Source organism: Ostrea edulis, chromosome 6 (assembly GCF_947568905.1).
Source record: "Ostrea edulis chromosome 6, xbOstEdul1.1, whole genome shotgun sequence".
In the NCBI taxonomy this organism is placed as follows: Eukaryota; Metazoa; Mollusca; class Bivalvia; order Ostreida; family Ostreidae; genus Ostrea; species Ostrea edulis.
This window is the reverse complement of record NC_079169.1, coordinates 43,558,375-43,580,749: the sequence shown is the minus strand read 5'-3', so window position 1 is coordinate 43,580,749 and position 22,375 is coordinate 43,558,375. Positions and strand designations below refer to the sequence as shown.

At 36.2% G+C, this 22,375-nt stretch overlaps 2 protein-coding genes across 2 annotated transcripts; both read left to right on the top strand.

Annotated features, from left to right (window-relative positions):
- The first annotated feature begins 1,662 nt into the window (after positions 1–1,662).
- On the top strand, positions 1,663–4,915 carry LOC125647185 (uncharacterized). The gene is made up of 5 exons (XM_056141905.1): positions 1,663–3,681; positions 3,773–3,888; positions 4,023–4,232; positions 4,427–4,550; positions 4,908–4,915. Exons 1-5 carry the CDS (start codon positions 2,073–2,075, stop codon positions 4,913–4,915), a joined length of 2,067 nt encoding a protein of 688 aa, XP_055997880.1. The 5' UTR covers positions 1,663–2,072.
- A 3,619-nt stretch (positions 4,916–8,534) lies between these two features.
- Positions 8,535–17,227, top strand: LOC125648440 (tetraspanin-18-like). The gene is made up of 5 exons (XM_048875562.2): positions 8,535–8,744; positions 10,998–11,069; positions 11,416–11,532; positions 14,704–14,787; positions 15,836–17,227. The coding sequence occupies exons 1-5, from the start codon at positions 8,697–8,699 to the stop codon at positions 15,959–15,961; spliced, it is 447 nt and encodes a 148-aa protein (XP_048731519.1). The 5' UTR covers positions 8,535–8,696; the 3' UTR covers positions 15,962–17,227.
- Positions 17,228–22,375: the final 5,148 nt, after the last annotated feature.

The following is a 22,375-nucleotide window of genomic DNA, read 5'->3' as shown; positions in this document are numbered from 1 at the left end:
ATATCATAGTATGTGTACGTACAGCAATATAGATTGATAACTGTAGATAGATCAGTGGTAAAGAGCTGAAGAACTGTACAATATCAAGGAAAAATTCCAGAAATGATAGCTCTCATTTCTTTCTCTATCATAATAAGGATAATATTAATATACATATATATACGAAGTACTAAAATATCAACGACACGAACAAACAAAAAATTATCAAATTTTTGGGACGACCCGGGCTCTTCAGGACAAACGAAAAAGTTTACATAATATGACTATTATAAATAGAGAATAGCAAAAACAACAAAAAATACACCTAGCACTAAAACTACACTAAATCTACGACCGTTTTTACACTGTAGACTACATGTTTTTGGTTTTCAGGCTTGTCAATCAATAAGGACGAATATCATTTCATCTTTAGACATGTATGTCCATTGCACAACCCCCCACCCCCACCCCCCACCCCCAGATCTACATATATTGCGTGAATAATTGAATTGATGACAGGCGCGTAGCTGCCTATACGCAAGTACGCAATTGCGTACACATCATATTGAGAGAGAGAGAGAGAGAGAGAGAGAGAGAGAGAGAGAGAGAGAGAGAGATCTGTAGTTAAAATATTTGTGCCTTTTAACAACTTTGCGTTGTATAGTTCTGATTTATAATTTAATCAACATTATAATGCCCATTTAATTAAATTTCGTCCTTTTTCAATTTCAAATTATCAACTATGTACTAAAATTAAAGACCATGAAAAAAAACAACCCATTGATTTCATTCATAAAACCCAGGAGCTTCCAGGACCTCAAGACGGTCACCAGACCCATTGACGTACTTTGCGTACACTTCATTTTCTTTCTGGCTACGCGCCTGGATGATATCTTCAAATAATTAAAGATATCTTCAATTATTTAATTTTTTGTGAATTTGGCGCGTTGTGCTTCTATCACATATCACTTTGCAATATTTGAAGAAGAAGAAATTAATTTGAATTGTATAATTTTGCATTTGGACTGTATAATTTACATCTATATTTTCCACTTGCATTGTATTATTTTTCTTTGTATTTCCATTTGAATTTTTTAAAATTTCATTTCTATTATATGATTTTCGTTTGTATTGTGTAACCGAAGGATTGCTTATTTTGATTTGTTATAAAGGATTTCATTGGTAAAATTTTAACCTGTATCGTGTAGAAAACGAGCGAGTTTTGGGATGCTCAACCGCAAGATTAACCGATTCCCTGTTTCCATGCAGGACACGTTAATCGCGACGTTGATAAACGAAAGTTCAGCCGAATATACATGTTGATAAACAGTAGTTCTGAAAAAGATATAGCATATGGCTTAATAATCGAACATATTTCTACTGCCAAATTCTACATTCATAGCCGTTTTTATCCTATGTTTAACCCTCACTCGCCTTTGCAAAGCAGAGTTACTGAGAACCATTGTTTTTAAACCAATGAGATCCTTTGTAACAAACCAAGGGAAACAATCCTTCGGATACAATACAAATGACAAATTATTTAAAAAAAAAAAAAAAAGCAAAAGTATACGATACAAATGAAAAGTATACGATACAAATTAATTCTTTTACAATACAAATAAAAATTATACAATACAACATAATATGCGAGATGTACGGTACAGCCAACACGGATGCATTGTCTATTATTTCGTACAGGGTTAACCTCAGATGAATAGTCAGAGACCCATCCCTAACAACAGTCACTATTGTTTTCATCTTTCGTATAGATAGTTTCTGCTATATAGAATATGAATTCTGGGAAATAACATTAAAACCAAAACAGAAAATCACACTTAAACAAGCAACTTACAGTTAATTTCCAATTAACGCTTTAAGCGGGTAAATGTAAGAGTTTGTCGCAGGTTTTGTTTCTTCCTCATAAAGTAAGATTTCATCAAGAAACCGTTTGCACTGTAATTACTGATTTATTTGGTTTTTTGTCTTGATGTTCTTAACTGATCTGTAAATTTTACTTCAAATTAACTTCAGTTTATTACTAGTAAACCTCACACAACTGAGATCTATCTAAAGTATTTTGTTCGTTATTACAGATGATTGGAAAGAGTTTAAAACATTATTTTCGTCGGGAGTCTGTGACTCAGAAACTTGTGAATGACGCGGAATCAATTAACCATGATTCTGAATTCGGAAGCGTGCAAAAGATTCCCTCTATTCAAGTCCAAGTAGAAAATGAAGATGAGAACATTCCTATTCCAACAACTGATTATGAATCAACTGTAGGAAAGAAAGAAGGACAAGACATAGTTCTCAACGTGAAGGCAATGGCAAAGATGTTTTCAGAAAGGAGTATTCAAAATTGCCCTCGGCTCCCAAACATAATTTGCCAAGAATCGGCAATACGGGACACTGGTAATATGGAAATAGCTCAAGCATCAAAATGCAGTAAGAGTGTATCATCTGACAATGTTTCGGCTAGTAGGCTTCCAATCAATTCCCCCGAGGACATACAGGTGTCACAAAACCCAGGTACACCGCACAAAGAGCCAGTGAAAGGAGATTCACAGGAAGTAAACAAGAAGAGAAAGAAACGAAGACCCGCAAAGCGTTCAAATAAGAAGTACACGGATTCAGACAGTGAAAGTTGTGGATCCGAGAAATTTAACGACGAATCTGGAAATTGGACTCTTCAACCAAATAAAAAAAAGAAAGACAAATATATCAAAATCAGCATGGATGACTTAAAAACACTATTATCTGGAGGCATCGGAACAAAGAACGAGTCATCTATGCAAGACATCGCGATGAAAATGCGGCGAATGCAACCGACAGAGAATGACGTCACGGATACAGAAACTCTGAACAGTAGGTTATCGTATAGCAGCGGGAATTCTGAGGATGCACTTCTTCCCGGACACAACCGCACCTCCTCCATCCATTTGGTTAATCCAAGAAGAGTTGGAATTCTTAAACGATTTCTCCCGTTTATGAGCACAGAAGAATCGCAAAGTTCTGACTCCACTCAAACAGTAGATACCCATCTATGTGAAATGTCACCAGCGTCTTGTCCAAACTATCACAACATACGACGTAAAAGTCTTCAACCAGAAATGCTGAGAAATCAGCAAGACGGCCACTCCTCACTTCACAGTTACACAGGCAACCTTATGGGTACAGGTAGAAGAAGTCATTGCCTACACGAGGCATATTCTTATCGACATCCAGATATGAAATTGATGAGATCTCCGCGATGTGGAGTAACTTTTGAGGATGATGTTCGTTATGATGAATTTGACTCAAATCCTTATTTTAATTATCGCTCAATGAATCCACGAAAATCACCAATGGCTTCTATGCTTAGAATGCCTGCACAACCAGACAATGTCTGGAACACCCCGATAAATATGCCGATGAACGGAGAACCACAAATGAAAATGGGATTCTCTCAACCTTCTCAAATAGTGCAACAGATCCCTGTTCCTATGGTGGTCAATCCGCGACAAGCCATTAATCACACCACCATTCCTGGCGTGCCAGTCACTGTTTCTAATGTTACAACTAATCTACCACAAAACCAAGCCACAGAGGACTCTATTTTACAGCAGCTCCATGACGCACTCAATGGGACATTAAATTCTAAGCCGACTAACCCATCTCCGTCTGAAGATACCAAAGAGACAAAGGAAGAAGAGAATTCTTTGGGTAAGTGCCACAACACAGTGTATAACATCAAATCAAATTCATTATTTTCTTCTTCAAGAAATGTATTTGATGACATCTATTTTTATCACAGAGGCACACTTTAGTCGCATTCATGCAATAATGGCCGAGAAGAAGAAGCGGGCAGCAGAGAACCAACCCTTTCAGATAGCCAGAGTCATGGGACTTGTTGCGAATGTCTTACTACTGGTACATCACCATTATAAACTTAATGTACAGGCGTCACTTAAGAGATGAGGCGACTTAGTCAGTTTTTCTATACAGAGTTGACACAGTAGCTATTGATAAATGTTTGGCTATGAATTGTTTGAATCTCATTTCAGCTTTGTGCAGGTGGAATTGTTGGAATCGGTATTTCAAACATGATAAACAAAGACAGCGCCATCTATACTGGAGTAACAAAATCCAGCCAATCTGACCAGAGTTTCCAGTACTTCTGTTACGTGTTCTGTCTGATTGGAGGGATCTTAGTCGGAATCCTAGTGTGTGGATTCTGTGGGAGTATAAAGACCAAACAAGTGTGTTTAAAGTTGGTAGGTACATTCTAAGACATCTTGTTTAATTTGTATACAATTGATGCAATCTATAATTTACTACAATTTAGTTCTAAGTCTTTACAAGTTTGGTTGATCAAAGATGAATTACTGTTTGAAGAATAATTAGATAAGCCACTTAGTGTGCTCCATTGTGTATGGGTACTTGATGATGGATGTGTTCTTCGTTTCAGTTTATGATAGCTGTTGGTGTGATTCTGCTGATACAGATTGGACTCTTGGTTTTTCTTTACCTCATGAATTCAACATCTGTACCGATGTTTTCTTTAATATCAAGTACTGTAAGTTGTGTTCTCCGTGATGTGATGACATGCCCATCAATACCACATTATATTACTCACATCTATAAATTACATAAGGATATTTCTCAATGTCGCTCACTAATTCAATTATTGTTCTTAATTTTACTTCAATTGAATATGCAACAATTCAATTAATTTTTTGAGATAGCTCTAACAAGGATTAACATTAATACAGTTTTGAAATATATATATATATATATATATATATATATATAGAGAGAGAGAGAGAGAGAGAGAGAGAGAGAGAGAGAGATACAACTGGCTTTGGTTAGGTTGTGTCTTACTTTTAATTTTCTTAACGCACAAGGAGTCATTTTTATACGCCCGTCTTTGATGTTTAAAATATTTACAGGTTGTTAAACTTGGTCAAACTTGGGGGAAATACACCCAGAGCTCTTGGTTTGTCTATCTACCCCATGTCACAGCAAAGAAAGTATGTCACAGCCCATTGATGGCTGATACTACCTGAAGCAAAGTTCTACAAATCATGGCTTAAGAAAAACACCCTAAATAAGCTTTTACGGGCGTATTACAGAATGTACGTACCGTTTTCGGTACTGTTGCTCGTTTAATGCACGTTGGTTAGTTTCATGGTTGTGACATTTACATTTCAACTGTTTTTGCATTCGACATCTTTACTAATATAAGTTAGCACAGGTAATCACTATTATTTACAACGAATATTCCTGATTTACTGGGATACTTGTCCCGGGTTCTGCCTTTATGAAATAAACATGCCGAGATTCTATTCAACGCAGTAATATAAAGCTGGCTGGTCTTATTTGCACTTGGTTCCAAATGTTCTGTGAGTACTCGGTGTAAGGTTACCACACCTTGTATCTCAACACGATTCCTTGTATCTCAACACGATACCTTGTATCTCAACACGATACCTTGTATCTCAACACGATTCCTTGTTGTATCTCAACACGATACCTTGTATCTCAACACGATACCTTGTTGTATCTCAACACGATACCTTGTTGTATCTCAACACGATTCCTTGTATCTCAACACGATTCCTTGTATCTCAATACGATTCCTTGTATCTCAATACGATTCCTTGTATCTCAATACGATACCTTGTTGTATCTCAACACGATACCTTGTATCTCAACACGATACCTTGTTGTATCTCAACACGATACCTTGTATCTCAACACGATACCTTGTATCTCAATACGATTCCTTGTATCTCAACACGATATCTTGTTGTATCTCAACACAATACCTTGTATCTCAACACGATACCTTGTATCTCAACACGATACCTTGTTGTATCTCAACACGATTCCTTGTATCTCAATACGATACCTTGTATCTCAACACGATACCTTGTTGTATCTCAACACGATACCTTGTATCTCAACACGATTCCCTGTATCTCAACACGATTCCCTGTATCTCAACACGATACCTTGTATCTCAACACGATTCCTTGTATCTCAATACGATTCCTTGTTGTATCTCAACAATGTTGCATATTGTTTTTGTCCTGTCTGTCATTCTGTAATTCTGTCTGAAACTTTAACCTTGCTAATAACTTTTGAACAGTAAGTGATAGAGCTTTGATATTTCACATGAGTATTCCTTGTGACAAGACCTTTCCGTGGGTAATTTTTTTTGACACTGTGATCTCGGGGTTTGACCTACTTTTTAAAATTTTCTGTAACGGTGACCAAATGGTCTCATGTATTGACCCATTGCTATATATTTTTTTACCGTTTGATTGAAATATCACACCAATTAAACCATCATTACCAACATTTAATGTGTTTTTTCAACCATGTGAAATAATTTGTACACCTATTAATGTACTTGACGCATTTGTTGTGATGTGTTACTTGTCATTTATTATGTGCCTTTTACTATATAACGAGGAGTGGTGGGCATTTAACATAGTGAACCGACCCTTTATTATATGGAACACACCATTTATTATGTACCTTTCACCTCATAACAAGGAGTGGTGTAGTGAACCGACCCTTTATTATATGGAACACACTATGTAATATGATGTACAATACCTTAAGGCAGTTATGGCGTTCCATAGTTATGGGTCTTTTCGCTTGGGTCTTCGCTCGTCTCAAAGGTCCCACAGATGCTTGTGGACAGGACTTCCGGTACCCCCCTTCTTTTATTTTTAAATGTTCAATTCCTTGGGTATCTCGGACGTATTTTTGATAAAATATGTAACTTCAGAGTTTATATATTTCAATGGAATACACAAATCTCGCATAGAAACCGCTTTTAAAAATGTCATATCACCGATCATAATATATGAACAAGGTGTGCAACTCAGCCAGCGACATGTTGAAAAAATCTACACCTCGCTGAGAAATCCTATCGAAAAAACACCAATACTGCATATACCAACTGAAAAGAACGGTCATTCTAAATCTACTGATGATTCATGGATTAAATGCATCGCTATTTGGTGCGCAATAACTACTTCACACCGCTCAATTTCATCGTTTTAACCTCGCCACTTCTCATTTCTGACTATAACGAACGGAAGTTGTAATGCTGGAATATTTCTGTCGCAGCTAACTATTTTTAGAACGAGAAAACCCGGGACGAGGTCTTCCGAATACCATTAGCTACACGAAAAGGAAAGAGAATACCGATCAAAATATTTCAAATCGGTTGTGGAAAGACTTTAAAGACATGCACACTTACACATTATTGGAACCATACCACTTTTGATATATCCAAATATACTATCATTGTAAACTCTTAACCTTATACGATATGATTTGGATCATAATGGTGTTGACACAATGCCCCCCCCCCCCCCCCCCCCCCCCGAATAACCTACATGAGTTGACTTTATTGTGTTTGCAAGACATTCCTGATAAGCAGTAGAGAGTTTCAACCAAAAAGTCGAATCATGTATGTTCTTCGGAGAATGGTGGGGGCCTGAACCCCTGTGATTAGGTCATACTGAACAGATCGATGTTTGATTATAATTATCTAAAATGATATTGGGAGTGGGGTAGGGGTAGCGGGTATTTATTTTTTTTTATCATGATGTGAACTATGCACAAAATATGTGTGCGATGCATGCACAAGTGCTGGTTGTTGATATTTGTTTAATCTTATATTTAAGTTATAACATAAAGTTTTGACATTCCTTTATCAATTAATTTGTTACCCCCCCCCCCCTACTTTTTATATTTTTAATCGAATTTGGATCTGATCATATGTAAGTGGCTTGATAAACTATTTTGTTTCTTTTTAAAAAACGAATGTTAGCCAATGCTATATAGTTGGCCTTATAACTGAAATGTGGAACATTGTCAATATATTGTGCTTTCATGGTTCTTTCTGATTTCCATGATAAATTACCTACCCAACACTATGAGGTTTTTAATTATATTTGTGGATGTGCTAGTCTTTCCACAACCGACTTGACCAGTTAAATGAAATTACATGTATGACCCTCTTTGGCTGGACTTGATTACTATGATCGGTATTCTCTTCCCTTTTCGTGTAGCTAATGGTATTCGGAAGACCTCGTCCCGGGTTTTCTCGTTCTAAAAATAGTTAGCTGCGACAGAAATATTCCAGCATTACAACTTCCGTTCGTTATAGTCAGAAATGAGAAGTGGCGAGGTTAAAACGATGAAATTGAGCGGTGTGAAGTAGTTATTGCGCACCAAATAGCGATGCATTTAATCCATGAATCATCAGTAGATTTAGAATGACCGTTCTTTTCAGTTGGTATATGCAGTATTGGTGTTTTTTCGATAGGATTTCTCAGCGAGGTGTAGATTTTTTCAACATGTCGCTGGCTGAGTTGCACACCTTGTTCATATATTATGATCGGTGATATGACATTTTTAAAAGCGGTTTCTATGCGAGATTTGTGTATTCCATTGAAATATATAAACTCTGAAGTTACATAATTTATCAAAAATACGTCCGAGATACCCAAGGAATTGAACATTTAAAAATAAAAGAAGGGGGGTACCGGAAGTCCTGTCCACAAGCACCTGTGCAATTTCTGATAGAGATATTTTCAAATAGGTAGATAGTTGAAGATGTTAAGTTTGAGTTCCGTGTCGTGGTTTCAGACAAACTCTTTCAGATTGAGAGCACCGTGATAAAACAATTGAGAGACGCCATTGTAGACCAGTACATGGATGGTAGCCTGGTTGCCACCGCCTGGGATACTATTCAGGTTATGGTCAGTAACTTAGTTAACAGTCACTAAGATAATTGAAGACATTACCAATTGTTTAACGATATCTTCATATTAGTTATATCATTAAATGAATAATACGCGCATTATTGAAATCATCAAATGAATTTGTGCGCACAGTAATTCCATTGATGACGTCATTGATCCATGTAAAGAAATCTCTAATTCCTTGAACATATCGAACTCAATGATTTGGAAGATTATTGATATTAATTCCATTAATGCGCCCAATTATTTCATTACTTATATATATAGGCTATCATCATAATTTTACTGAGCGTCGGTTGCGGTAGGTTAGTGGTAGAGCGTTCGCTTCGTAACAGGGAGGTCGATCGAAGGAGTTCGAGCCCCGCTCGTGCCATGGTCGCATTAAACTTTAAAAGACATAAATATAGGTAGTGATTGCTTCTTTGCTAAACGTTAAACGTTGGGCATTTAGAAGCAAGAACCAATGGTCTTTTGGATATGACCTTGAAAACGGGGGTCCTGTGTCATGGCAGGCGTTGGCACGTTAAAGAACCCTCACTGCTACAGCCCTGAGCGTTAAGCACAAGTCTAAATTTGTGGTACTTCACCTACAGCTGGTGACATCTCAATATGAGTGAAATATTCTCGAAAAGGCGTAAAAAACAAAACCTAGCTCATCATAGAGCTCAATTTATAATTCAATAATGGATGTGTGGAATTGTTGATATTGATATCTTCTATAGAATCGTGTACATTAATAGATTGTTGATGAAAAGTAAAGATAACGAATAGTGATAAATCTCATATTATCAATTCAATTAGTGTGTGCAATAATTCAACTAGAGAGAGAGAGAGCAAAATTTTTATAAATGATCAATGATATCAACAATTAAATTCTTACGAGCCTTAATAGAATTATATACAATGTATAATCATATAATTAATTCGAAGTAGCAATCGTATTATCGCGCGCAATATAAATTAAATTTTAATTGCTTCTTCCGAATTGAATTCAAGTTATCTTCTATAAATATTGGAAGAAATTTTTAACCCCGTTTCGCACAAAACATTCATTTGATGAAGTTTTCAATTAGTTGAGTATATATCAATTTAGAGTTTACAAATGTCTTCAATTGAATAACTCGATATGTAATTTACGATAACGTCCCGCTCGAGAATTTTTTACTCATATTATGGAAACGTCACCATTTTCGATGAAGGGTTGCAAAATTTAGGCTTATGCTCGGCGTTTATGGCCTTTGAGCAGCAAAGGACCTTTATCGTGACACTGTAGGTCCTCGTTTTTTGTGGTTTCATCCGAAGGACCGCCCCATTTAGTCGCCTCTTACGGCAAGCAAGGGGTACCGAGGACCTATTTCAACCCGGATCCCCACTGGATGTTCTTGTGCAGATTGTTTTATAGAAATAGAACAGCTTGAGCTAGGAAGGTATGACTATCATGGATAATTAAAATATATATGTGTAATGAATCCTTTCTTGAGCCAGAATTTTTTTAAAATTTATGAACAAGCTCAGAAAGCTATGTATGGGGGAAATTAGGCAATTCAACCTTCCTAATGCGTATCAATTAAAACTTTTCCATAAAATGACCGTGCCAGTATTATTGTATATCGTTATCTTCACTTTTTTCATCAATACCAGGTAATGGTACCTTCACATTCACGGATTTTTCTTACGGATCCTTACGTATTCCACAAATCCGTAAAGCTACACGGATTGTTACGATTTAGACACGGATCCATACCGACGAGTAATTTACGAATGCTTGCGATTGACTTCGAGTCGGAGATCCGTAAGGACTCATAAGAAAAATCCGTGAGTGTGAAGGTGGTATAAATAAATAAAGTTTGGCTCCCTATAAATGAAATACTGCACGTATTAATAGAATTAATTGTATTCAATTTATTAATTCAATTAGAGCAACATTGCAATTATTGCACGCATCGATAGCATGGAAGATGTCATCAATGCAGTTAGAGAAGCATTCATTCTGCAAATGAATTAATTATACTAACATTTCGAATTAATGATATAGTTAATTATGTGCGGAAGAATCCTATCAATGAATTAAAGATAAGGATTTTAAAAGTATTTGAAATCCGAAATTCATTTTGCTTCGCGCGATAATCTTCAATTATTTGATGTACATGTATATGTTAATGTTGGCGTTCCATAGTTTAGTGATATTTTACAACTTTATCCCTATAGGGGAATGATAATCATAGATCAATATATAGAAATGTTTTCAAGGCTGAATGTTGTGGGTGCGAAGGTGCAGACGACTATAAACTGAGTTCGTGGAAAAATGCAACAACCACAGATGTAAGTACACAAGCACCTGAAGTATGGATATTACTTACCCCCCCCCCCTCCTTTTTTGTTAATTTTTTTCGGCGATAATTTCTCTGAAATGTGTGGATTTCCTGTCTTTCGATTTATGTAATCGTTTCACGCTTTTAGTAAGCTTTAGAAAAAGGATTATATAAATCGAAAGAGAGATGAGATTAATTGACAGGGAATCCACACATTTCAGAGAAATTATCGCCGCAAAAAATATAAAAATGTAGCAAAAAGTAGAACTTACAAAACTCTGCTGATCGATACTGAGTAATATAATATGTTCATTCCAAAATTTGTGATCTGGCTGACAAATGGATGTGAATTGTAGAAAAAGCAAGCCGTTCCCAACAGTTGTTGTGTGTTGAAAGAAAAAAACCCGACAACTCCAGAGCCCACCAACACATTACTGTGCCATACGATGACCTCGGGCTTTTGGCATAAAAGAGTGAGTATATGAAAAATCTATAGGAGAAAGACTCGATACGAATAAAACAGGTTTGCAATGACAGGATCCATTATGTGTGACATAATATTATGCATTTCTAAGCTTTCCGACATGTACCTTGTAATTCTCTCGTGTGTGTTTTCAATTCAAGTTTTTTTTAAAATTAAATTATCTTTTTTATTTTTTATTTATTTTTTTAATTTTCTAATCATAGCAACCGCTCATGGAATTGAGTGAAATTGTGACCTTTTCAAATAGGCTTTAAATATGAGGTCATCCATCGTCGTATACCCACGGCTGATCTCGTCTTCTGCTCGTCATGATGATCAGTCGTGGGTATCCGACGACGGAGGTCATCCTGGGACAAAAGTTTTAATCGGAAATGAAATTTGTGTACGTACAAACAGGTTTTCCGAACGTTTGAGTATTCTTGATATATATCAAATTACAGGTTATTGAAATTAGTCAGACTATTTTTCACGAAAATGTGTTTTTCTTTAGTTACCCAATAGCTGTCATTTTGTCATCAAAAATTGAATTCATTGTAAAGTCAGAAAAAATCGCAAGGTAACAGACGCTAAAGATCGTCAAATGTGGTATGTTACTTATTATTTCCATTAGTGGAACTCTTCAAATTAAAGGCGCGTAAAGTCGTGCTACCGGGACAACATAATGTAAATACATTATACTTAGGCATACGTAATATGAATTATGGTATCGAATACATATCATAACCGACTGCAAACCACAACACTGATTAAAATTCTAAAGTCAAATTTAGGAATTGATTATTCTTAAAAGAAAACAGACAATCTTATCAAACTATATGAGGGAGAGAAGCTACTAAATTTGCCAAATCTGACCGTGCCGATATAAAGCATCAATCGCACGAACTGTGAGGGGAAAAACCTATATGCACATCCAACACAAGACAGTTTCTTGTAATTAATGTGATTAATATGTTTTTAAAGTTATTCCGTCAGACTATGAAGATATTCTATTTTATCATACAATTAGGACAGGTTCATATGGCATGGACTTTGTAATCGTAACCCCCACCCCACCCCCACCCCCCCACACCCCCCCCCCCCCCCCCCCCGTAAATCTCCATATTTTAGAACATGTATGTATGTGCCACACTGCATTTTTTAAAGACGTTTATAACACTAATTAACACACCTAATGCGTTTCCAAACTGCATCTAAGCTAATTTGAAAATTACAAAATATTGATGGACTTTGATCTCCAAAGAACATCGTTGTTTGGAATTTTTTAAATAGGTGTGGTGGAGTTTAATTAAGAAACATGCAACATCTTTAATAAGATAGTGTTAGAATATTTGAAAAATGCAGTTTGACTAATGGTAATTTTATTTAAAAATACACCATGTATTTTAACTCTTAAAAAAGGGGGTGGGGGTGCTATGTACGTTTCGTTCCGTTTATGTTCCAGTAATCTCGCACTTGCTCGCGAGATTTGTGCAATTTCTTACCAATGACGCACAAGAGTCATCAAAGCGCGATAACCCCAACGAGCTGGTAATGAGAAGTGACTGGGTTCGAGGACAACAGCTGTTTTGTTTGACCCGAAAACGGATCTATTGCCCGAAGACGTAGGCCGAGGGCAACATATCCGTTCCAGGGTCAAACGAAACACCTGTTGTCCGAGGACACAGTCTATAACTGTTTTGTTAGACACTTTCAATTTTTAGGATGTTTTACTAGATGCACATGATTTGTTGACTTCGAACTTTTAACATGACAGAGGAATTGTATACATTTATCAACGCGTCCATTGGTTTAAAAGAAAACCTACGTATATATCCTAATTAATAGTCAATAATTACATTTTTCGTGTTTCTGTTCTACGTTCCATGTAATCAATTCTGTATTTTCATCTGTCAAATCAGTGAACCTCTCCATTACGTAAACAAGGCAGCAGACCGAGAACCACGTGACTTACATAGCCAATAGAAATAAAGCAGACTATTGCCCGGTCAAAACTGTTGACCGGTCAATAGACCACGAGTGTGAGAATTGGTTTAACATTAAAAATGTTACTTCTAAATCTTGTTAGTTTTATATAAGAAATCTTTGTAGGTGTATAACAAAGTATATTTTCATATATATTATGAATCACATGGAATTATATCGCTTGGGGGCCTAATTACTATACAAGAGTCATTTTACTCTTTAATTGTCAATTCGAACCCAAGCGATATACATGTATAAAAGCATGTACGTGTTAAGAATCAGTTTCAAAACGTGGATAAATTAGTATGAATTCTTTGGTAGTGATCGACGCATGTAAGTTAAACTTCTTGAAACATTAAAAAAAATGTAAAATTAGACACCATATATCTATTCATAGTTCGAATTTCCTCCATTCTTTACATCTGGGTTTAGTATAGTGCAATGACCCAGGCGCCCATGGTGACACTCAATATCTATATCATGTAAGTAGGATACAGGTACATAGGATGTCAACGACATAGGTAATATGATAAATGAAAAATAAAGACTATTTTGTATTTTTGAAATTAATCTGAAATAGCATTAGATATATAATACAATGATATATATCATTCCTCCAATTTGCCTTTCGGGGATTACCTCACTTTCTACAGTCTATTCAATTCCCCTCAAAAGACCTGAGCGGCACTGGTAGACTGGTCTCCTCTCAAAATATTAAAGCATATTAAAGGGGCACTGACACGATTTGAGCTTTTAAAAAAATCCAAATTTTATTTTTCCATTTTTATTATTTATAATGTTTAATTAAAGTATTTCTAATGGTCAACAAAAATTTGAATATAAGTTCTTGAGTTACACGTGAGGTACAGCACTCACAATTTTTTGTTATGTAAATAAGGCTCGTGCCATGTTTTTGTTTACATATACTGTAGATTGCTTTATAGAAAATAGCATGTTTAAAACAAAATGAGATGTGCTAAACACTAGAAACTATTTAATTGTGTTCAGAATTAACTTTTAAATTGAAAAATCTGCTTATGATTACTTGTTTTTAGAATATCACACATTTTGCATTCTGCATTTACACCAATCTTAATATTAGATCAATTCAGAATGACGTTTATTTTGGCAGAATGACGTTTATTTTGGCAGGGCTGTATCGCTTCATAGTAGATCAGAATGACGTTTATTTTGGCAGGGCTGTATCGAAGTCCTGAAAGAATGGTATCACAGCATAAGTATCCTCACGTTGTCGGCAGTCGGGGGACTAGTTGTCATGGAAGTACGTACTCATTAGTTCATTCAAAGGTCAAGGACAGTGCTACCGATTAAATACAGTTAAATGGTGTTGCTTTGGAATGTTCTATTTTGATTTTGTTGGCTATATGTGACTAGAAAAAAGGTTCAGTTTTCATATTTTTTCAAAATTGATAGAGTTTCTCATTGATAATATCTTCGTGGTCTTTGGTGATCAGGTCTTCCAACAGTCTGTTGGAATTCCCAAGGGCACGGATTGTGCTCCTTCGTTAGCTGATCTGTTTCTATATTTATATGAAGCAGAAGTTGTTCAAAAACGCAAGAAGAAAAAATCTCTTGCAATTCGACATCTCTTGCAATTCGACATTTAGATATATCGACGACGTTTTGTCTATTAATAATAACTTTCATTCATATGTCGACTCGATTTATCCCTGTGAGCTCGGAATAAAATACACCACAGATTCGTCCACTTCTGCTTCATACTTCGATATTCTATTGAAAGTAGACATTAATGGCAAACTGACAACTCAACTGTATGACAAACGGGATGATTTCAGCTTCTCCATCGTCAACTTTCCTTCTTTATGTAGCAATCTTCCATTATCACCTGCATATGGTGTTTATATCTCTCAACTGATTCGATATGCAAGAGCTTGTTTTGCGTATAGTCAGTTTTTAAATCGAGGCAAGCTACTGACAAACAAGTTAATGGTACAAGGGTTTCTACAATCTCGATTGAAGTCAGCACTTCGCAAATTCTATGGTCGTTATAATTATCTAGTTCGTTAATACAACCTATCATTAGGGCAAATGGTATCTGACGTGTTTCATACCGATTGTTAGGCCGTCCTTGACACACTGATTTTGACTACGGGTAACTCGGTTTGCCTGATCAAGATATAGGGCTCACGGCGGGTGTGACCGGTCGACAGGGGATGCTTACTCCTCCTCGGCACCTGATCCCACCTCTGATGTGCCCAGGGGTCCGTGTTTGCCCAACTCTCTATTTTGTATTGCTTATAGGAGTTATGAGATTGATCACTGTTCGTTATCTTCACCTTCATTTTCAGATACTTTGCATTGTTTTTGCGGCGCGGTTATTTAAGAAGACAAATGAAAAAAAGGAACACGAGAAGAAAAAGAAAAAAGAAGCCCTCGAAAAGGAAAAGGCAGAAAAGGAGCTCGCCTCTAGATAAAGACGGTGCCAATGCAACGAACTCTGGAGATCGAGGACTGATATGTACAATATTGCATTCTTTTAAAATATATGTTACTAGTATGTGAATGAAATGATAACGACCCATTTCACGAATTTAATGTGATAGAAAACGATACAAGGGAGAGTCTTTCTCATGATAATTTCAATTTGTATATTTCTTGAAAATTGTAAGCAATTTCATTAATCTAAGTCAAATTAATTTCAATATAATGTTTTTCCTAGCCTGGAAAAGGACAATAAAAACTGCTACATGTAAAATATGCATTTTGAAATGTCAATACTTGTAATCATAACATTAATGTCATTGATTTGTTTTGTCAATTGGAGAGTCAGGTGAACGGTCAAATTTCAAAAGGTAAAAAATGGTAGGTTTAATTTTTTTCATTTAATATAAATATCAACTAATGGGAAATATGAAAGCCGAATTTCATACATTTGTTACTCCTACTTTCAGGAAATATATTACTGTTTTAAAAGATCGTGTCAAATGTTGGACTTTATTCTCTTAATGTCTAATTTACTAAATATCTGGGTTTTTTCTTGATTTGAATTTTAATCATTTTAGTGAGTATTAAAAAAAAAGGGGGGGGGGGTATCTTTGTACAGTAAAAGGAAAAAATCTAGGTCCAGTGGTGAGTGCCTGTGGATAGTATAGCATTTGTAGATGTGCAGAACTACTGTTATTTTGTCTGAACATATATGTGCATTGGATTTTTGGTACTTTCGAATCAGTCTAAAGTTTTGTATTTCAATGGAATTGTTTGAGATTTATGTTGTAGGTTTATATTGAGTCTCCTAATTGATTGGCACGTTAAAAATCAACAACTTGCACGCGCACGTTATGACAAAATAATACGAAAACATCAACAACTCTTGTTTCCAACGGAAGACCTTACTATTCTTAAACTTTTTTCTCTATTATCATTTTTATTTCTTATTATATAGGCATTTGCTCGATTTCGATTACGTCACTTTTTGCGCAAGATATTGACCTTTTTGATTTTCAGAGGGTCTTTTTGTCCGCGAGTGTTCTCGGACACTTTTTAAAGCAATACTATCTGTTGTTTTGGTCTTGGAAATTTTAGTTGTAAAATTGTGAATTACAATTCCGATGACGTTTTAATGATATAAACTTTCATTCGAAATAATTGTAAGCCAATTCAGAGGCCCAGAAAGAAGACAAAAATACATTATTGTCTTCCCGTATAAAAATTGATTTCTGTATAATGCTATATTATCCAATATAACCTAAATCTTTATTCTTATCTGTAGTGTTTACACAAATTAAATCATATAGGATTTTTATATCTCTATTTTCTATTCTCTCATTTATCTCTCTGTGGGTGTTTTATACAGGACCATAATGTAAACTAGTCATTTGATACTAATTGTGCTGCCTATGTAAATAGAAGAATTTATTATATACCAGTAACTAGGACTCAATGATAACAGTCATGCATTGCACGCATTTATCATGTAATGACGTCATGCCCAATCTTCACACCCAATATAAAATATGTATGTGTAAGAAATATTTTCAAACTCCGAACAAGTCTATTAGTAGTTTTCATGTCCTCTTAACTACTGACTGTAGTAATTCACAACAACAAATAATTGTCTCCTATATGTTAGCACATAAGGTCTGCAGAAATATATCCCCATGCATGGAGTCCATGTATGTCTGTTGGTTTCATTGGTTCTGGTTTCTCTGGAGAACTTACGAGTTGACACGAATGACATGACTATATTTTGATCCTAACAATCCTCCTTATAACTATTTTTCCTGAATGTCTTTCATGTGCTAGTCTAAGGACATCTCTCAGCATTTGTGGAACAAGAATACGAGATCCTCATAGAACTAACATTCCAATACATGCTCATTTTAACAGGCAACAGTGTTTTCCTAGCTACTCGACTCCATCTGTTTTGATTGCCGCACGATTCATTTTTTGCTGATTCATGTTCCATTTTTCGAGTTAATGCATTTGGAGTTACTATTAATGTCACGAAACATATTTACTCATCTCTGTTATCTAAAGTCTAGACAGGCTGTCTGCAATGCTGTGTTTAAATTTGTAGGGTTGAAGTCGTAACACCTATGGTTGTATCCTAACACTTTCTGTTCCTCTAGATTTAGTAGAATAAATACACCAAAGAGGTTTATGGTATGTAAGAAGTGTCAAGTCGGTTCCATTTTAGATACATGTGTAGATTTTCACAGGCCAACGCACTTCCCAAAGATTCTTTTTCAGTTTGCGAATACCTGCTTTCTATATCAGTCAAGCTGCGACTGATATAACAGATAACTCGATTGTCTCCTTTGATATCCTGGATCAACATAGCTCCTAATCCTACAGGACTAGTGTCTGTATTCAAGATGGTCTTTGCAATCACATCAAAGTATCCTAAAGTCGGTGTGTTTTGACGTCTCAATTTCAGTTCGTGGAAAGATCTGTCCTGTGTAGTTGTCCCCTGCCTTTTTAGGTCAGCTGTCTCAATGGTTCTGGAGCTAGTAGCTAAGTGCAAGGTGAAGATAGTCTGGTGTAATTCGACTGCTGGTTGAAATCACAAGACCTAGGAAACAGCGAACTTTAGCTGTGTTTTCTGGTTTTCTTACTACTCGAATCTTATTCTCTTCCAGTGCAATCCTTCGGGATGAAAACAAGTGTCCCATGAAAAGAAATTCATTCATTCTAAAAATGTACTTCTCCTTGTTCAATGTTAGTCCCGATTTCTGAATTCGGTCCAGTAACTTTGTGAGTCGTTTATTGTGCTCCTCGATTGATTTTTCATGAACGATTTTCATCAAATACGTTACTTACCCCCTTTAATCCTTGAAGTGCCTGCTTAAATCACCCGTTGAAACATATCTGGGGCATAAGGCATGCCAAACATCAATCGTTTGTAGGGTAGAGTACCTAGTTTATCACAAATGTAATTGGTCGTGAAAGTTTGATTTGATGAAAAAGCCCACTCAGCATCTTGCTTACTGAAGACTGTATATGACTGTAAAATCAAAGGATTAAGAATCAAAAACAAGATTTTAAACGTTTTCACTTTATATCATATATATATTGAACATAATCACTATCCATTGCTGACTCAGGTTTTCGTTACTAGCAACGCATGCTCACATTTGGTCCAGTTTACGTGGAACACCAAGTACCATGAGTCATTACATCAGGACCTCAGAAGTCGTGTCTAACTTTACTCAACGAATTTCGAACTTAAACTTAATAGTTTGACAATAAAAAGAATTGCAGGAACCCGTGCTACTGTGTCACGTGGAACACGGTCCAAAGAGTGAAATCCTAAACTCAGGTGAATAAATACATGTACATGTGTATATACAAAATCACACATCACTCACTGTCTACTTAGATAATCTGCTCCTGGGTTATCCTTTCCTCTGATTGCAATGACGCGGTATCGATACGATTGAAGGCCAAGTGTCCATCGCATGATCCTAGCGTTGATTACTTTGGCTTTGTTCAAATAAACCAACGACTGATGATCAGTTTTATTTAGAAACTCGCGCCTATAAAGGTACAGATGGAATTTGGAGATTGCCCACACGATCGCTAAGTATTCCTTTTAAATTGTGGAATACTTACATTCGCTATCCTTTAGTTTCCGACTAGCATATGCCACTGGAAGTTTCAAATCACTTTAATCATCAAACTGCATCAGGACTGCACCAATTCCTCTATCTGAAGCGTCAGTCTTCTTGTCTTCGAGACTAAGATCTGAATTGATATCTACTATTGCTGAACCTTCTGCATCTCCAACACTTTGTATTCCATGATCTTCGTCATCATCCTCTGCATCACAGTCAATTACAGCAGATCCAACTAAAGCATCGTCATCATCTACGATCTCTGAAGCAGCATTCCTGACATTATTACCTTTTCAGCATGTTAACATGAAATGTCTTCAACCTACTTTTCAAGTCAATCTGGTAGTCTACTTTGTTCAACTTTTTCTTGACGTTGAACGGCCTTTTTTCATTGCATCAGCAACTTGTTGGAATCTATGGGTAGCAACATTAACACTCTATCCCTTATCTTCATACTCCGTGCTCTGGTAAATCTGTTATAGAATTTCGCATGTCTTTGAGAGGCCTTCTCTAGGTTTTCCCTCGCCATCTCTGTCATCGTCTTAAGTATTTCCCTTAAATGTAAAGGATACTGATAAGTAGATTTTACACATCCTCGTATTCTCTGTAATGGTTCATCTCTCAGCTGTTCTGCTTCGATATCCTCTGGAGTGATTTCCTCCTTGAGGATCTCTGGAACTCCGAGTTGAGGATATGGTTTTGGCTTGTTGGCGGATTTCTACAGCATGTGTCTCTGACCATTGAGGATCTGGATCTCCTTGTTGTCTTACCTTCTCAACGTTGCCAATAATGATATCGTAAACTGGCTTGTCCATACACTATGCCTCAAACGTTACTGTGAGATAGGGCGTAGCAATAAAAATGGAAGCAACTGGTACTCTAATAGATAAACCATCAGCCAAGATGCACTTTTGTAGTTTATCTCATACGTGTGGTGTATATTGAGAGTGAGATAAAGCATTAGCTTTATCGCACGCCCGTTTGATAAAGCACTTCCGGTCCGAACTACTTTTGACACCGTCCCCGCTTGGATGACATATTTTCTGTGTTTATGCATATCCATGCATGGAATAAAGCGTAAAACTTATTATTCTGTATTTATTTAGAATTTCTTTTATAGCAAAATTAAAATGATGTTGCCCCCACTGACATAAAATGCAAGTTACCGGCCACAAAAATGCCAACTCGTTCTGTAACTACTCAAAAATTACGATCAGAAAACAAAAATAAGTGCACACTATTAGCATCGACAAGGAATCGACGGCCTACTGGACAAGCCTAATCGAAAGTACCTCGACATGTTGCGGTACCAAGTATTCACAAGCACAGTCTCTTTTTTCTGGAGCATATTAAATGTAACAAATCTCAGCAGCTTTACTTACTAGGCTAGGCCTATTTAAAGTGCCTCAGGATTTCCTCTGGCCCTTAGATCCAAAGAAACTACGTAAATAAAATCCAAATGCACAAACACTTCTACTTTTCATTGTCAACTGTTGGACATTCTAATAACGCTGCATTAAAATATTACTTTCATTGATCGTTATTACACATGTTTATTTCAAAACGACGACGACATCAAACTTTTATCAGAAGGTCAGGCCTACGTCAAAAAATAAATACTCGGTCAATAATTGTTACTTTGTTGGAATGGCAAAACCATTATTAATTATAAAATATAATCCCTTCTAAAACAATTTTCATCCATGGTTTCTTTTATAAAAATGACCCTTTGTACTGTATATTAATGGTTTATAAGCGCACTATTTTTTCCCGCGTAAGGTAGACAGATTAAGCACAACGTCTGAGCCACGGATTCAAAACAAATTCAATCAGCTGTTTCTACCATACTGGGGATCATCTAAAAATTAAGTGAAAAGAAGACGTATGAGATAAATAGAACATCTATAATTGCGTATTTTGATATTTGGTTTAACGCAAGCCTCGCGAATAAATACACCATATCAACTCGTTGGATAAACCAAATATCAAAACACGCAATATAGATATCCTCTATCTATCTTTGATCATATTTGCCTCATCAATTTTACTTTTCCGTACCACTATTCCACTGCATCCTGTGTTTCTCAACACAGTTACTGGCTTACCTTCAACGTACCCTGCTGACAACGGCATGTTGGGATATTGCTCTCTATAACATGACGACGAAACGGTGGTAGATGGGTCGAGATTCAATGAAATCGTCATTTTCTCCATAGGCTAACAAAGGCCATAGTGGATGTCGTTTCCTGGAACTTCTTCAGTTGTGATGGCGCCAACTTTCGGGTTTGTTCTGCACTACGAAGTAATGTGTCCCATCATACTGCACTTATAACAACGTCTTTCAGATTTAGGAACAAATGACTTCTTAGTATCACCTTTGGCATTGATAAGGGTGGCAGCACTGAACATTTTGCCTCTCGATATTGGTCTGCCAGCTGCGCCATATCCTGAATATTCTTTGGCGTTATCTCTTTAAATCTCTACTACAAACATTAAGAAACTGATTATGCAATACCAAATCAAACAATGCTTCAAACGTTTCCACTATGCTTGCCATTTTAACCACCTTTGCAAATAGCTACTCATTCTAACAAAAATAACTATACAAATGTCTCGCCCGCATCTGGTTTAGCTGATCTAAATTTCCGCTTAAACCCATCTTCTGTAAGTTCATAGCGCTTTAAAAGAGCCAATTCCAACTGATCATAATCTAAAGCATCATCTGCTGGTAACAGTGCATAAACATGTAAAGCCCTGCCTTTTAGAAGTGCAATA

Excerpts from the sequence above, each read along its gene's own strand:
- LOC125648440 (XM_048875562.2), top strand. The coding sequence starts at position 8,697 with ATGGATGGTAGCCTGGTTGCCACCGCCTGGGATACTATTCAGGTTATG. Across the intron at positions 8,745-10,997 it reads GGGATACTATTCAGGTTATG|GCTGAATGTTGTGGGTGCGA; the intron begins GTCAGTAACTTA and ends AATGTTTTCAAG. Across the intron at positions 11,533-14,703 it reads CGGGCTTTTGGCATAAAAGA|GGCTGTATCGAAGTCCTGAA; the intron begins GTGAGTATATGA and ends TTATTTTGGCAG.
- LOC125647185 (XM_056141905.1), top strand. The coding sequence starts at position 2,073 with ATGATTGGAAAGAGTTTAAAACATTATTTTCGTCGGGAGTCTGTGACT. Across the intron at positions 3,682-3,772 it reads GGAAGAAGAGAATTCTTTGG|AGGCACACTTTAGTCGCATT; the intron begins GTAAGTGCCACA and ends TTTTTATCACAG. Across the intron at positions 3,889-4,022 it reads TTGCGAATGTCTTACTACTG|CTTTGTGCAGGTGGAATTGT; the intron begins GTACATCACCAT and ends ATCTCATTTCAG.